The 17,567-nt window shown below is 40.4% G+C and overlaps 1 protein-coding gene across 4 annotated transcripts; it reads left to right on the top strand.

Annotated features, from left to right (window-relative positions):
* Positions 1–2,050: 2,050 nt before the first annotated feature.
* LOC126820605 (solute carrier organic anion transporter family member 2A1) lies at positions 2,051–15,908 on the top strand. 4 transcript variants are annotated; one of them, XM_050548677.2, is made up of 11 exons: positions 2,051–2,126; positions 4,275–4,549; positions 5,073–5,504; positions 6,645–6,731; positions 7,705–7,896; positions 8,909–9,073; positions 9,656–9,833; positions 12,520–12,652; positions 13,881–14,035; positions 14,410–14,474; positions 15,119–15,888. In XM_050548677.2, the coding sequence occupies exons 2-11, from the start codon at positions 4,291–4,293 to the stop codon at positions 15,346–15,348; spliced, it is 1,896 nt and encodes a 631-aa protein (XP_050404634.1). In that variant the 5' UTR covers positions 2,051–2,126; positions 4,275–4,290; the 3' UTR covers positions 15,349–15,888. The 4 variants fall into 4 exon arrangements, with proteins under 4 accessions (XP_050404634.1, XP_050404633.1, XP_055957392.1 ...); XM_050548676.2 differs by having other exon boundaries at positions 9,656–9,839; XM_056101417.1 differs by having other exon boundaries at positions 9,656–9,839; positions 14,410–15,908.
* Positions 15,909–17,567: the final 1,659 nt, after the last annotated feature.

Raw genomic sequence — 17,567 nt, 5'->3', positions numbered from 1 at the left:
AAAGCAAAATATTTTCTTCCAAATAACATTCTGAAAGTTCCGCTTTCACTTTCTCTCGGGATTTTGAATGTGACTTTTTACCTAAATTGCTGCCGGGAACAGGGAATGTCAGGCAATGTCATGACCTTGACTCAGGTTACAACCCCAAAAATGACCTTGCGGGTGCGGGTCACGACTTTGACCTTGACATTTATTAGCGAAAGTCTGGGTGGTACATGAAGTTTTGGGACTTTTTCGATCCCAAGGTCAAGGGTCAGGTCAAAGGTCAAGGCCCCATTCGAAAGGTCAATGAGTTGCCTATCCATGGTCATGACCTTTGATTTGCCGCGCAGACCCGGGGCCTCACCATGTGCCCGGGAGCATCCGACTCAGTAGATATTTTGGTGACCTTGACCCTTTCAGATGACCTTGACCTACCGTGGTCATGTGGACCAAGATGACATTTTGGAAGGTCAAGGTCCAGTGGTCCTGACTTTATTAGATGGGCCTCTAGGGTTCAAAAACCAAAATACTTCCGGGGCCCCTAGCGGGTCAAGGTCACGACTTTTGGTTGCCGATTTTAAAAAATGAAGAACAAATGTTGGGTCAGTCTATCGGGTCACCAAATCCCGGGGCGATTGGAAGACATTTTTTGGGCAAATTTCCCTAGAAAGTGAAATAGCTGAGTATTACAGCGGTGTGGTCTAAGGGCAGATAACTCGCCCATCACAAATCGGATCCGACGACCTTGAGGTCGTGGCTATTTAAACTAAATTGACCCCTGGGAGTCTCGTGGTGACCTTGGTTTGACAATCAGAGGTCAAGGTTCGAACTTCTATATATGACGTTTCGATAACGTTATGACAACGTTGTGACAACGTTTTAACAACGTTGTCACAACAATCTGTATATGACGTTTTGATAACGTTGTGACAACGTTGTGACAACAACCTATGACGTTTTGATAACGTTTTGAAGACGTTGTGACAACGTTGTAACAACGCCGTGACAACAACCTGTATATGACGTTTTGATAACGTTGTGACAACGTTGTGACAACAACCTGTATATGACGTTTGAATAACGTTTTGATGACGTTGTGACAACGTTGTGACAACAACCTGTATATGACGTTTTGATAACGTTTTGAAGACGTTGTTACAACGTTGTGACAACGTTGTAACAACGTTGTAATAACGCCGTGACAACAACCTGTATATGACGTTTTGATAACGTTGTCACAACAATCTGTATATGACGTTTTGATAACGTTGTGACAACGTTGTGACAACAACCTATGACGTTTTGATAACGTTTTGAAGACGTTGTGACAACGTTGTAACAACGCCGTGACAACAACCTGTATATGACGTTTTGATAACGTTGTGACAACGTTGTGACAACAACCTGTATATGACGTTTGAATAACGTTTTGATGACGTTGTGACAACGTTGTGACAACAACCTGTATATGACGTTTTGATAACGTTTTGAAGACGTTGTTACAACGTTGTGACAACGTTGTAACAACGTTGTAATAACGCCGTGACAACAACCTGTATATGACGTTTTGATAACGTTGTGACAACAACCTGTATATGACGTTAGAATAACGTTTTAATGACGTTGTGGCAACGTTGTGACAACGATGTGACAACAACCTGTATATGACGTTTTGATAACGTTTTGATGACGTTGTGACAACGTTGTGTCAACAACCTGTATATGACGTAAATACAACGTCGAATATTGGTCGAAAACACGTTGTACAACGTCACGACCAATATTGACGTTGTCACAATGTTGTAACAACGTTGCGTGCCCGCTGGGTAATGTTCCACATTCTCTAATGTTTGTGCCCGAAAAACGGACGGTTCACCGAATATACCCCCCCCCCCCACACACACACCCTGTGGCTCCTACGCCTATAAATCGACCCATGTAAAAGATTTGGTTAAAGACATATTGCATTGCACTATTTAAAATAACGTGCTATTTCACCATAGAGAAAAAAATTAGCCGCCTTGTCGTAGACCTTAACCATCAGTGTTTATTCTGGAGAGGTCAAGGCCACATGTAATGACACCACTGCTATCAGTATGCATTTTAAAATATACAAGTTATGGTATACAGGGCGGTGTATAATCGTAAGTAGACCCCATTTTTACGTTCATAGTTAAAATATGAAAACGGACTTTAAATAATTAAAGTTGACGTAAAACTTCTACTCCGATTGAAATGTTAAAACAAACATTTCATTCGGAGTTGAAGTTTTACGTTGCTTTGATGTGATATACGAACAGAAATATATAGGCTACTAGTTGAAAAACTACTATGTCTCCAACTGCCTTCGCAGACCATGTGACGTGCCTATTAAAAGTCTGCTAGACTTCGATCCCTGCATTGGCCGAGAAAGTTCAGCGGGATTTGCCGACGTGGTTTCCCCTTGTCAGTGGTGCAGAACGGAAGGCTTGACAAGAACAGATGAGACGAAAACCCGAGACCCCGTGTATACATTGGAATGCACGTAAAAGATCCCTAGGCAGTTGGAATTCGATATAAGAGTAGGCGATAGTGCCGCTGCCCGGGCAAAATTTCCCTCATCGCACACTGTATGGCGTATGCCCGTCTTGATTAGCCCTGTATAGGAGCAGAACAGTAGGACGTTAAACAACCCCATTTCATTTCATTTCATTTAAGTCTGGTAGACACTTCGGGGGGTTGGATGGCCGAATGGTTAGCACGTGCGTGCTGTATCATACGGCCTGCCATTGAGTCAACTGGCGTGGTTTCGAATCCCCGGTTGTACGTGACAAGGAATAGGGTCGCCTGTCCAATCTCGTGGGTTTTCTCCGGTCCTCCGGTTTCCTCCCACTGCTAAAGACCCCTACACGCAAGCGAATTATTGAAATAAAATTAAACCACGTTAGTCCCGAAATGACCTAGTTTGTGTCGAGTGGACGTTAAACCCCATCTCTCTCTCTCTCTCTCTCTCTCTCTCTCTCGCTAGACACCTCATAGAAGTCTGGAAATAATTTAAATTAATCTCGGGTTGATACTTTGAATTCTAACATAAAGAACTTGAAGTCTGTTCTTAAATCAATTAATTTAACATTAAAGGAGCTAAATCGCTAACATGTGGGACCTAGAAATTGACAAAAGTGGGTCGCAACGCATATAATACTGTAATATGAATGTATATAAACTGATTTACATTCAATGGTTCCGTTTTTACTCCAATTTCAAATCAGTTATGTTCGGCGAAATAAGCCAGCAGTCTCAAGCGAGTGCAAATTTCTAGCGTCTGGTTATTCCAGTCTACATACGCCGTTTGATTTGGTGCAATGTGTCTAGCCTCGTCCCTCGAGTCTCTTGATACAACTGGGGCTGAAGCGCATTATGGTACACGATTCGTGTACCAATGGTAAAATGTTTATTTTGTCTTAAATATTGGATATCAGAAGCCCATCTTTTCCTGGTAAGATCACATCAATGTTGATTTAAATTGACAAATAATTCGTGTTTTCAATGTTGAAGATTTTGGATGATATTGAGTTAGAGACTTAGCTACTTTAAACACTACAGCTATCAAGATGTTAGGTATTTGTTTTCTTCAGACAAAGATTTTCAAAATAGTCTTAATTTTGACGAAATATTAGACATCAAAAGTACAACATTAGAGAAATGGAGACTAAGAAATCTTACATTGAGTGGGAAAATTTTATTAAATAAAATATTTGACTTGTCAAAAATATCCTATCAAGCCAGAGAAAACCCGCGAGGTTGGACAGGCGATCCTACTCCCTGTCACGTTCAAGCATAATCTAAACCACGCTACTTGACTCAATGACAGAAATGAAATGAAATATGGTTTACCGTCCAACTGGGCTAATGAAGACGGACATACCCCATATCATGTACTGTGGGCGAAATTTTGGACGGATAACGGCGCTACGGTCTACTCTGATATAGAATTACAATTGCAAAGGGATCTTTTACGCGACTGGACAACAGTACTGTTATTGTCAAGTCCACCGTCCTGCGCAACTGACAAGGGGAAACCACGCCAGAAAATCCCTATGAACTGCCTCGGCCAACACGGGGATCGAACCCGCACCCTCCAGACTAGCGAACCAGCTCCCTACTCATGTAGCTACCGTGGCTTCGACTCAATGACAAAGCTTATGATGCAATGGAGAAATATGATATGGACCAATAATAAATTTTAATTCGTGTTGTTAATGTCGAAGATTATGGATAATACTGAACTTGAGAATTTTAAGATTTTTTTCCAGGGCGGTCTATGTAGTCATGGAAACAGAAGGAATCCCCTTGCGCGGCCTTGAGAATCGCCAACAACGAGAAGACGGACAAGCCACTACGTCACAAATCGATGCCAAAAAACCGGAACAAGATGTGGAAGTTCTTTCTACAACGTTTCCTATTGGTCTCAAATGGTTTATAGTGTTTCATTCCGTCTCCGTGGTAACGGTCAATGCTATATTAGCATACACTGTTTCACAAATAACTGCCATTGAACGCCATTTTGGTTTTACAAGTTCTCAATCTGGTGAGTGATCTCCCCTTAATGTGTTAGCCTATATAAAGTTATCCTCGTTGGTATGTGTGATGCTCCTGCATTTAATAATTTTTCGTAGCTATTGAAGACACAAGCCTCATTTATTGGGGCAAAGCTGGCTATTTACACGCTCTGTTATTCCATACAATGACGTTTTCTAGTGTTCATTCACGTGGAGCAACAGTATCACGTCAAGGGGTGGGTGACACGGTAGCTAAGAAGGTAAGGCGCTGGCTCACCAACCAGGAGATCCGGCGTTCGATTCCGTTGTTAATCGAATTTTCAAGCGTTGTTTTCCCTTGCCAAATGACCAGGAAAACGGCCCTTTCATCGAAGAGCGCCATGGTCGTTCGCATTGCTCACCCCCCCCCCCCCACCAAAAAAACAAAAATAACGAGGCCTCTTGTTTTAAGCATGGTATTTTATTAATATATTTTCAATTTGTTTAGAATCTAGATAACTTATTCGAGAGAGAAGAAATAAGATATCTGTATGTATATATTCTATATTTCAGGTATTGTTGTAGCCAGCATAGATATAGGTTTCATATCCACGTCACTGTTTGTCGGCTATTTTGCTACAAGAGTTCACATTCCACGTGCTCTGGCCACATCAACATTCGTATTTGGTGCGACAGCTTTACTGTGTTCTCTTCCTAACTTCATTTTCAGTCGCCATCAGCATACGTACACTAATACGTCAACAGAAGGCCCCAATCTCATTGGCCCGCTTTGTCTTGAAGTCAACCAATCAACAACCGAAAAATGCTCATCAAATTTTGAAGATGACAATACGGCAAGTTTCAGTGACAGCGACCATTTACCTCCATTTTGTATTTTAGTTATTTCGGGTATTTTACAGGGAATTTTTCTGGCCTCACGATATCCATTTCTCGTGTCTTATCTTGAATCCAATACTGATAAATCTAAAACCGGTTTTAATTTAGGTAAGTTGGTTAATGAATTCGGCTAAAACGTTTTAATGTAAGAAGTATGTGGACACAATGACAAGCTTTGTGTCATGGTTTTCAATGCGGTTTTCAACATTATAATTATAATCATAATGCTTAACTAGTGTCAAACATATACCGTGGGTCAGATATTCTAGAAATCGACTCCAGCATGTTCCACACGGCCCAATATTACCAATCAGCTAGCCTGGAGGTCGGATGTTCGATCCCTGCATTGGCCGAGAAAGTTCATCCAGATTTTTCCATGTGGTTTCCCCTTGTCAGTGATGAAGGGCGGAGGGCCTGACAAGGACAGCTGTCTAGTCGTTCGGATGGGACGAAAAACCGAGGTCCCGTGTACACATTGACGTGCACGTAAAAGATCCCTTGGCAGTTGGAATTCGATATAAGAGTAGGCCGTAGTGCCGCTACCCGGGTAAAATTTCCCTCATAGCACACTGTATGGCGTATGCCCGTCTTCATTAGCCCAGTTTAGGAGCAGAACAGTAAGACATTAAACCCCATTTCATTTCATTTCATTACCCGTCAGCACTGGGAGGACTGGTTGTAGAAAATTTATGTGGCACCATCTTCATTGCTCCATTCGGTGCGGAACAGTAGGAAGTTGAAGGTCCATTAGCTAAGATTAGATAAAGAGCTGACAATTCTCGCTATAAAAGTTAAAAAAAATACATAATGAAAACAGATTATGCTGAAAGTTTCAGTCAAATTGCTTCACTCTGAAGCGAGATATTAGCGATTCAATTTTAGGCTAGCCTCGATCGTCATTAATACCGTTAAATTATTCATTACAAAACGTATGCAGATCCATTAAATATCGCAGGCTAGCCATGGTATCAAGAGTTGATTATGGTCTTGATAAGTTAATTATAATGTCTTATTAATAATTGAGATAGCATTTAAGGCCCAACGAAAGACCGAAAATATGCTGATTTGGCTCTTGCATAATACAGGTTTAAATACCATTTCATCACAAAATCCACGTATTCATTCTTCCAGTCGGTGCAGAACAGTAGGAAATTAAATCTCATTTCATTTATGTGACAGCAAACAAATCAAATCGCATCAGCTAAAAACACACTTTATCATATTAAAACCTCGACCATTTTATTGTAGGTATTATTGGATTTTTCACAATATTAGGACCAGCTGTCGGATTTGGTTTAGGAGGAGTTTTTGGTACATACCATATCACACTACACGGTAGGTATTAAGAATATTCTTTATACTAGTTTCCGTTAGGTTTTTGTGCGAAGATATAACACTAAGGGGGGTTCGATGTCCGAATGGTTAGCACGTGCGCGCTGTATCATAAGGTCTGTCACTGAGTCAACCTCGTCGGTTTTCTTAGGGCTCTTCGGTTTCCTTCCACTGTTATAGGGTGGACGTTAAACATCATCTCTCTCTCTCTCTCTCTCTCTCTCTCTCTCTAACACAATCTAAGATAATATGAATCAAGCGGTTGATTTAATCCGTGACCATTAAACGCGTACAACCCTCTTTCCATTCAGTTAAAGCGGAAATTTCAAATTTTTAAGTTTTATTCTTAAAATTTATTAAAATAAAGCCTTAAAATAGATGGTATCCATAAACAGTCCTACCTTGTTAAAAAATAATCCTATTAATCCTATAATTCACTATTGCCAGCTGCAAAATTGGCAAAAATATCATTTTCAACTTCAAATTCCAACGTTGAGGAAATTGCTGACCATTGTTTTCAATAGGAAAACAAGGGAGGTAATTGTGTTGTTATTTCCTGTGTAAATGAGTTTTAAGTGTGAGAATGACCTATGATCGTATAATAGTGAGTTGATAACCTATTGAGCAAAAGACATAGAAATAATTATGTTTTGACTTTCTTAGAAAATATGAAATTCTCGCTTTATGTTATTTCCGACGTGGTTTCCCCATGTCAATGGTGCAACACGGAGGGCGTGACAAGGAGGACAGCTGTCTAGTCGTTCTGATGGTACGTAAAACCGAGGTCCCGAGTATACATTGGCGTGCACGTAAAAGATCCCTTGGTATTCGATATAAGAGTAGGCCATAGTGCCGCTGCCAGGGGAAAAATTCCCTCATAGCACACAGTATGGCGTATGCCCGTCTTCATTAACCCAGTTTAGGAGCCGAACAGTAGGACGTTAAACCCCATTTCATTTCGTTTATTGTATTGTAGACGTGGATATCACGCCTCGTCACTCCGCGTGGATTGGGGCGTGGTGGCTGGGATATGTGGTGTTTGGTGTTTTGTCACTGATAGCAGGAGTTCCCATGCTGTTCTCTAAACGCAGTTATAAAAACCAACAGATGTTAAAGGACCAATCATATGAACAGCAAAGAAAATTGTCACTTTTAAAACATTTTAAAGGTTTGGAAATATCAATTATTTGAATTTATCAAGATAACCCGATCACTTGTCAGTTGGGCGGCAAACGCGCCTAGGCTGTCGGGTGGGACTAACAAAAAATTTAGTTGAAATTCCACGAAGAGTAGGGGGAAACGCCACGGCCCTTGGCACAATAGAGACTTTTGGCAATCGTGAATTCCTGGTCCATATCGCGTATCCGTATGGATTTTGTGTGTGACGCCATCAATGTGTGTATATTTCTCATACGTGATACGGCACACGGATACGGCAGCACATTTAGGACAGCTTTCATACGGGAAAGGTCCGTAGAACATTGTTGTCTTTTTGCCCTCCTTTTTTGCTACTCTTAGACGCTAAAATGTTGTATCATAGCGTTTTTATGAATCTATGTGGATTCTAGAACACAAAAGTGTACATTTGATGTGATTTTAACCATGAAACAGACTGGAATTTTATCATTATTTTTGATTTTTTTTACGTGCTAAATTTAGAGAGGTGAGACCTTGCAATTCTGTAAATGATTTTATTCTATGGTAATAGGGTATAAACTTTCTGAAATGATACATTAGTGAATCCAAAAATTGCTGTCAAGTCGAAGTCAAAATTTTTTAACAGCTTAGCGACGGTCGAGCGACTTTGCTCCTCGTGGAAATTGTAGGCTAGACACTCGCCATCATGCTGTAATAGAACTAAGCTCAGCTCAGCGACGCATAGGTACGCGACGCGAAAATCTGCCCAAACTCTAAAACAACAATGACGCAACGGATCACGTATACGATACGGATACGTGATACGGATGGGGAAAATTCCACTTGCCAAAAGTCTCTAAAATCCATCACGCCACGCGTCATTGGTGCCTTCATTGGTGCAGAAAAGAAAGCCGTTTGATTTGATTTGATTTGATTTCATGTGATTTCATACATTGAAAACATTGTTGTTACATCTGATATAAAACACATCATAATAAATGACACATGAATTATATTTGTTTGTTATTCTTTTCTGTTTGTAGCTTTAATATCTGTTATATGGCAACTGTTGAAAAACCCGGTTTTTACTCTCGTTGAGGTCGGCACCTGCACATTTCTGTTCGTCATGGCAGGCACAGGAGCTTTCTATCCAAAATATCTGGAAACTCAATTTCTATTACCAGCATGGCAAGTCAATATCATTATAGGTAAGATATAAGATAATACTGTTCTAGTAAATATGAACGAATAAATAAAATATTGTTTAATGGTACGTCAGCTCCAACCGGGAAATATTGCGCCAAATGAAACAGGCTACATTATAAAAGTGTGTGTGTGTGTGTGAGAGAGAGAGAGAGAGAGAGAGAGAGAGAGAGAAAAAAGGAAATGAAATGGGGTTTAACGTCCTACTGTTTTTCTTCGACTGGGCTAATGAAGATGGATGGTAAAAAAAGAAGATTGGGTGGTCGAGTGGAGTTACGCATGTGCGTCAGATCATGAGGCCTGTCATTAAGTCGCGCGGCTTGGTTTCAATCAAAAGCTTGCGCGAGTAGGGCCGTCTGCCCAACCGCTTTGATTTTCTCTTTCCTCTTTCCACATCCCCTACTTTTAGAGACCCCTACTCGTAGGTGAATTATTGAAATAAAAAAAATTGAACCATATGTTAGTCCCCAAATGACGTAAAGTGGACCTTACCACCCCACCCCTTCCTCTCCCCCACCCTCTCTCTCTCTCTCTCTCTCTCTCTCTCTCGTTTTTGCTTGTTAAATTAACTGTGATTACGGTTGTAGGTGGTACAACCATGGCAACGTCAGCTATAGGCACTATGACTGGTGGATGGATAACAAGTTTTAAGTCAATGACACCATTGCGGAATTTAATATACGTCACTGTTACAACATTTTTGTCTGGTTGTTTGGAGAGCTGCGGATTTCTGTTTAGTTGTCAATGGGCAGATCAGATTAATACGCAAGTGTGAAGTATATTTATATTATTATTATATTTATAGGCCGGCTATTACATGTATATTTATATTATTATTATATTTATAGGCCTGCTATTACATGTATATTTATATTATTATAATATTTATAGGCCTGCTATTACATGTATATTTATATTATTATAATATTTATAGGCCTGCTATTACATGTATATTTATATTATTATTATATTTATAGGCCTGCTATTACATGTATATTTATATTATTATTATATTTATAGGCCTGCTATTACATGTATATTTATATTATTATAATATTTATAGGCCTGCTATTACATGTATATTTATATTATTATTATATTTATAGGCCTGCTATTACATATATATTTATATTATTATAATATTTATAGGCCGGCTATTACATGTATATTTATATTATTATAATATTTATAGGCCGGCTATTACATGTATACTAGTTAAAGATAAATTATATAAGATTTAGATAAAAAGCTGACATTTCTCGCTATAATAGTTTAAAATAGATAATGAAAAAGGAGAGAGAGAGAGAGAGAGAGAGAGAGAGAGAGAGATGGGGTTTAACGTCCATTTAATTTTATTTCAATAATTCGCTTGCGCGTAGGGGTCTTGAGCAGTGGGAGGAAACCGGAGGATCCAGAGAAAACCCACGAGGTTGGACGGGCGACCCTACTCCTTGTCACGTACAACCGGGGATTCCAAACCACGCCACTCGACTCAATGACAGACTTTATGATACAGCGCGCGCACGCTAACCATTCAGCCATCCAACCCCCCAATGAAAAAGGAATACGTCTGAGTCCTCAAAATGTTATATAAATCATATATTAGATATTTATTCACATCACAGACCATAATCAACTCTCTAGAACATCGGATGGTCGCGATTTACATTTATACTATCGTAACAATGTTACTTGACAATCGAGACAATATTGTGACCACTTCAAAGATTGATAACGTCAATCCGGAACTAGTAAATGGACTGAAATTTCAATACATTTATTTTACATTATCTGGTTTTTTTTTAAAACTATTATAGCAAGAACGTCTCGCTATTTATTTAAAAGTTACATAATGCATATTTAAGCTAGTAGGCCTAATCACTGGACTGTGACTATTTAAAGCCATTAAATTGCGAGAAAATACGCGAAATAGCGACAGTTAATTTCTACTTGGAATCACCATGATTTGGTATACCGCTCGAATATTGCACGAATGTCACACGTTTTCCCGTCGAAACTTTGGCAAAACTTTGCCCGGAGTTGGCATAAATGCCACCAGACACTTGCGCGACAAATTTGCGAATTTGACTCTGGCGATTGCCGCGCGACGAAATCTGGCCCATATAATTTTTTTGTCGCAATTTATTCTCAATTTTGTTGCGCTCACAGGGGCCCCAAGACAGTTCGCACCTGTCTCGCGACACGCTGTTAGATTCTCGTAGTTTTCTCCAATAAGATACCCTTCTTCATTAGCCCAGTCGGAGCAGAATAGTAGGACGCTAAAGGCTATTTCATTTCATTTCCAATCATTTACAATTTAGTGTCATAGTTCCCCAACCCCTTACAAAAACTGTCCCACATTTCACGCACTTTCTTTTTCATGGCAACTTATTCGAGACAACCGCAGTGACTCTGTGAGTATTTTGAGAAACTTTTTGTCGCTCAAATGTTTTGAACGTGTTCAAAATTCGAGCGCTGTCATCATTATCCCAATATCGGAGCAGAATTTTACGTTAAGAAAAATTCCATTTCATTTCAAAATTTCAGCGACACGAGAGCGATGCCCTGCAACTCGTGCCAGAAAATAGAGATCCCTCGCGAACGATCGCAAACCAGTATACTACCTTTAAGCTTAAATAAAGGCCCCGTTTTTCGTTCCACCCGAACAACTAGAGGTCCGTCCGAAACTATTCACAAGTTGAAACCAGGTTGGAAAATCTCGAGGAACGTTCTAGTCGAACACCGGGATCGACTTCCGCAACAACTATATTTAGTGAGCCAGCGCGATATTCAACCTTGTTGCCTTAAGAAGTTCATCGAGATTTTCCAGCGTGCCCCCTCCCCCCTCCCCACTGTCAGTGGCGCAGGACAGGGCCCTGGCAATTGACAACTTATAGTTGTTCGGATGGTACAAAAACCGAGGTCCCGTATACACATTGGCGTGCACGTTAAAGAACCTTTGACAGTTGTAATTTCCCTTATAGTTATAGCACACACCCGTCTTCATTATCCCAGTCGGTGCAGAATAGTGGGACGTTAAAGGGACAATAACACTCTTGCTGGCTTCATAGTTCCAGAAAATAAAAAAAAGCCTTATCCTAAGTACTAGATGTGTTAGTGTCCTACCTGTTTTGTGAATTATCCATTAAATCCTATTTTACTTGTCCAGAAGGTTAAAAAATATTTTTAAATCCAAGTAACATTTGAAAAGCTTTACGTCAGGCTTTTCAAATCATTTAGTTGAATTTTTCCAATTTTTTAAATTAGGTGTGTTAAGATGGAATTTGTATCATCAATTAATTGGAATATTGTAAAATAGTACAATTTGTTGACCAGAATAAAGATAGGGACATATTATTCAGTTACAACAAGAGTGGTATTGAGCCTTTAAACCTCATTCGATTTCATTTTATTCCATGTCATTTCATTTCATTTCGTTTCGTTTTAACAGAGTTGGAAAAGGGGTATCCGATGGTTGCTATGATACCTGTGGTTGTGATGCCAGTTATTATTCTCCTGTATGTGGTGATGATATCAACTACTTGTCACCTTGCTACGCTGGTTGTACTTCAAATAATGACACGGTAACATTGCGTGAAAGTTCATTGAGATTTTCTGGCGTGGATTCCCCATGTCAGTGGTGCAGGGCAGAGGGCCTGACAAGGACAGCTGTCTAGTCGTTCGGATGGGACGAAAAACCGATGTCCCGTGTATATAATAACGTGCACGTTAAAGATCCCTTGGCAGCTGGAATTCGATATGAGAGTAGGCTGTAGCGCCGCTGCCCGGGCAAAATATCCTTCATAGCACACTGTATGACGCATGCCCGCTTTCATTAGCCCAATCGGAACAGAACAGTAAGACCTAAAACCCCATTTCATTTCATTTCATTTCATTTCATTACATTCTTACAGGCCTGCTATTTGTGCAGACCCTGGACTGTACAACACAGTGAGTGATTATGGACAGCCCCCGGATCCATTCATGACTTGATCTGATATGTGCATTATGGACAGCCCCCGGATCCATTCATGACTTGATCTGATATGTGCATGTGTTGTTTGTTGTGTCTATACTGTGTGTCTTGTCCGTAGCTTTTTGATTGGGCTGACAAAATTTGAAATTTATTGCCGAAAAACCTTTGATTAGAAATAGTCCCCCACCCCTTAACTCCTCTTCCACCTAAAATTCAGCGTGGGCGTTGTATGCCGTCTCCCCTGTCCGTCAATCGTTCGGTTTATCGGTCCATAAACATTTTCAATTTTGGTCAAGAGAGGATGAATCATATCGTCATTCAGCGTTTCGCGACTTCCTGTCCTGGGGTACCCCCCACTCCCCCGCGCGTCTTCAGAGACCTTACGACGCGATAAGGACTACAATCTGTGACTGGTATTTGTTCTCCAAACTTGTTGTGAAGCATTTGAATCATGAGAGGATGAACTCTATCTAGATTCAGCGATCTGTGACCTTCCGTTCAAGAGTTATCCACCCTTGTTAGCGCGATAGAGGCTATACTTAATTTTGGACAGAGCTTTTTCACATTTAGTGTAAAGCATACATTTTCAGCGTTCTGTCACCCTCATTTAACATAAGTTTCTGTCTATGGCTATATTTTTTTGGGGAGACATATAGCTTAGTGTGGCTATCTTGATTTTCGAGACATATCTTTGCGTGACTATCTTTGTTTTTTGAGACAGCTTTGCGTGGCTGTCGTTTTTTTTTCAGTCATAAGTTTGCGTGGCTATATTTCTATGATTTCATTTCAATAATTGATAATGCCTCTTTTAAAACTGTTTTTTTCCGGTCTGTCAGAGTTATTTGAACTGTGGATGTATAGAGTCTGGAAGTGCCACCACTGGATTATGTGAAGCTGACTGTTCCCAGATATATCTTTACGTCGTTACCAAGGCACTGGCTGCATTACTCGGCTCTTCCGGAATGATACCATATGTTATGGTCATTATCAGGTTGGTGGCTTATATATATATATTTTCCGACGTAGTTTCCACTTGTCAGTGATGCATGACGGAGAGTCTGACAAGGACAGGTGTCTAGTCGTTCGGATGGGACGAAAAACCGAGGCTCCGTGTATACATTGGCGTGCACGTATAAAAACCCTCGACAGTTGGAATTCGATATAAGAGTAGATCATTGTGCCGCTGCCCGGACAAAATTTCCCTCATATGCTCGCCTTCATTAGTCCAGTATAGGAGCAGAACAGTAGGACGCTAAACCCTATTTCATTTCATTTCTTTTTAAATATATATGACATTGTTTCCCCTCACCTCACTTGGTAAAATGAAAGCGATCTCAGTTTGCTATATCCACTTGCCTTTTCCAGATGCGTTACAGAGGAGCAGAAACCAATGGCGATGGGAGTGGCAGCATTCATTAATGCTTTGGCAGGTATAAAGCCGTCTTTGTTAAAATATAACCGTTATTACCGCAAAATGGTTTGGATCATGTTTTAAAACGTGAGTTCCACTCTTCGAGACAAGGAATGGTTCTATGTTTCCTCCATGGCTATTTTAAATAATATCACGTAGCATCTGGTGGTATATACTAGGATTAGGTTTATTTGCTCGTATTGAGTTAATCTTGGCTGGTAGTGTGTAGTATTGGGAGGCAGTGAGTAGTATTGGGTAATATTGGGTAGCATTGGGTGGTAGTGGATAGTATTGGGTGCTAGTGTGTAATATTGTGTAGTATTTGCTGCTAGTGTGTAGTATTGGGACTGGGTGGTAGTGTGTCGTATTGGATGGAAGTGTGTCGTATTGTGTAGTATTTGGTGCTAGTGTGTAGTATTGGGACTGGGTGCTAGTGTGTCGTATTGTGTAGTATTGGGTGGTAGTGGGACTGGGAGAAAGTGAGTAGTGTTGGAAGGAAGTGCGTAGTATTGGGTGGTAGTGGGTAGTATTGGGTGGTAGTGGGAGGTAGTGGGTAGTATTGGGTAAATCGTCCTGTCCAGTTTAATGTATAAAAGATATTATGACGGACTAAAAAATCAAATTCTTATCATTGATAATATACTTATTTTTAATTGCATGTAGGTTGGTTGTTAGGACCAATTGTCTACGGTAAATTGGTCGATCACCTATGCCTGGTATGGAATTCGTGTCAAGTTGGCGGAGCCTCATGTGCATTGTATGATCAGGACAAGTTCCGATATCTTATAAATGGCAGTATGGCCGCCGGCAATTTTACATTCACTTTATTTTCAACCATAGCCATATTTTGCTTAATTAGAAGAGATAGGATCGAAGAAAAGGGCGAACTTTAAAGATACTTTTCCACGTACAAACTGTGTGATTTGATGATATATTTGGACTAAAAAAATAATCAAACTAATTAATCTATCAAAAAGCTATAAATAAACTGTTGTTAGACGACATGTTTGTCACCCAACTACATTGAGGGAGGGTCATTTTTTCAGAATGGATTTTTCATTACTTACTGTCCATTTATCATACATATTGAGGCCAAAGTAAGGTCTTAATTATTTTCTGTCAACTTTGTCCCCCCCCCCCCGTTTAATGACAGAGTCGTTTGTACATTCACACCCCTCAATGTTCCCCAAACGTGTAACCACTATGTACTATAGCATGACATAGTACGCTATAAGCCTTTCTTACACAGACTGTAGTATTACTTAAAGTTGCAATTTCATATTTTTAAGTTATATTTTTAAAATTTATTAAAATAAAGCCTTAAAATAGATGGTATCTATAAACAGTCCTATAATTCACTATTTCCAACTGAGAAATTGGCAAAAATATCATTTTCTTCTTCAAATTCAAACGTTTGAAGATAGCTACTCCATGGTGGAGAATAGAAAACAAGGGGGGTAATTGGGAGGTAATTGTGTTATTTCCGGTGTAAATGATTTTTAAGTGTAGGGGTCTTTAGCAGTGGGAGGAAACCCGAGAACCCGGAGAAAACCCACGTGGATGGACAGGCGACCCTACTCCTTGTCAGTACAACTGGGGATTCGAAACCACGCCAGTTGACTCAATGACAGGCCTTATGATACAGCACGCACGTGCTAACCATTCGACCATTCAACCCCCATTCAAAAATATAAAATCATGACATAGTACGGCTCGACCTGTATGTATGAACACCTCCCGGCTCGACTCACTAGCGGACCTGCACTCAAGTCTACACTGACTAACTGGAGACCAGCACAAGATTGGATCCCCCCCCTCCTTACCTAAGCAACCAATGCTCGAACACATATCAATTGTTAAAATCAGTTGAAGCGAGAAGGATAGTCTGACAATCTCATTGCTGGTGTACGAAAAACAGTTTTAAAGATAGTCAGAAAAAAGCAAGGGCAGCGGGGCAAATGCCCCATGCTTTTGGGGGAAGGGGGGGGCATTTGCACAAAAACATTTTAAAAGATAGTCAGAAAAAAGCAAGGGCAGCGGGGCAAATGCCCCATGCTTTTGGGGGAAGGGGGGGGGGGCATTTGCACAAGACATCGCTTCAAATTTTAGGGTTATTTATAGCTTGGGGTTTCATACGGACCTATCTTTTACTCAACTGAGCAGCCTATTACACTCTGATTAAAACACAGACCCTATTTCGTTTCGTTTTGTATAGTTCAAAATTTCCTTTTACTTGTCTTTACTACACTAGGATCTACAAGAGTTGTTATATAACCCGCGTTCTGGTCGATGTAAGGAATCAGTCAATGAATCGGTCGGTTATGGCAAGTATACCACTAGAAACATCCAGGCTGATTTGTTGATCAAATGTCTGACATCATAGGGTCAAAATTCGCTTGTATGACCCCTAACACAACGTGCCATTACAAACCAGTCAGATCTTCATGTAGTGTAGGCCATTCAAAGTATAAAAATAGGACACAAAATTTAGATCTGTATTTTAATCCAATTGCCTATCACACTGAAGGTCCAGTAACAAATACGACTCATATATTGCTAAGTATAAGCCTATAAAGATGAGCATATACCATGCAGTGTGTTCTATGAGGGTAAAAGGGGTCATGGTGGCTAAATGGGTAAGGCGCTGGCTCGTTAGCCTGGAGGTCGGGTGTTCCACGTGGTTTCCCCCTTGTCAGTGGTACAGAATGGAGGGCCTGACAAGGACAGCTGTCTAGTCCTTCGGATGAGACGAAAAACCGAGGTCCTGTGTATACATTGGAATGCACGTAAAAGATCCCTTGGCAGTTGGAATTCGATATAAGAGTAGGCGATAGTGCCGCTGCCCGGGCAAAATTTCCCTCATAGCACACTGTATGGCGTATGCCCGTCTTCATTAGCCCATTATAGGAGCAGAACAGTAGGACGTTAAACCCCATTTCATTTCATTTCTATGAGGGTAAATTTGATCTACTCCTATTTTAAATTCCACGGATATAACTACAAAGGGGGAAACAAATCCCCTAGGAACTTTCATGGACAACATTGGGAGTGACCTGAAATCTCTTGCTTTATTACTCCCGCACCTTAATCACTGAGCCACCCAAACTCCCAA

The sequence above is a fragment of the Patella vulgata genome, chromosome 5, assembly GCF_932274485.2.
Source record: "Patella vulgata chromosome 5, xgPatVulg1.2, whole genome shotgun sequence".
Taxonomy (NCBI): Eukaryota; Metazoa; Mollusca; class Gastropoda; family Patellidae; genus Patella; species Patella vulgata.
Note: the sequence above shows the minus strand (reverse complement) of the source record. Positions and strands in the feature narration are given on the sequence as shown.

Bases quoted from the DNA above. Each gene is read 5' to 3' on its own strand.
- LOC126820605 (XM_050548676.2), top strand. From the start codon at position 4,291: ATGGAAACAGAAGGAATCCCCTTGCGCGGCCTTGAGAATCGCCAACAA. The intron at 5,505-6,644 runs GTAAGTTGGTTA...ATTTTATTGTAG, and splicing joins TAAAACCGGTTTTAATTTAG to GTATTATTGGATTTTTCACA. The intron at 6,732-7,704 runs GTAGGTATTAAG...ATTGTATTGTAG, and splicing joins ATACCATATCACACTACACG to ACGTGGATATCACGCCTCGT.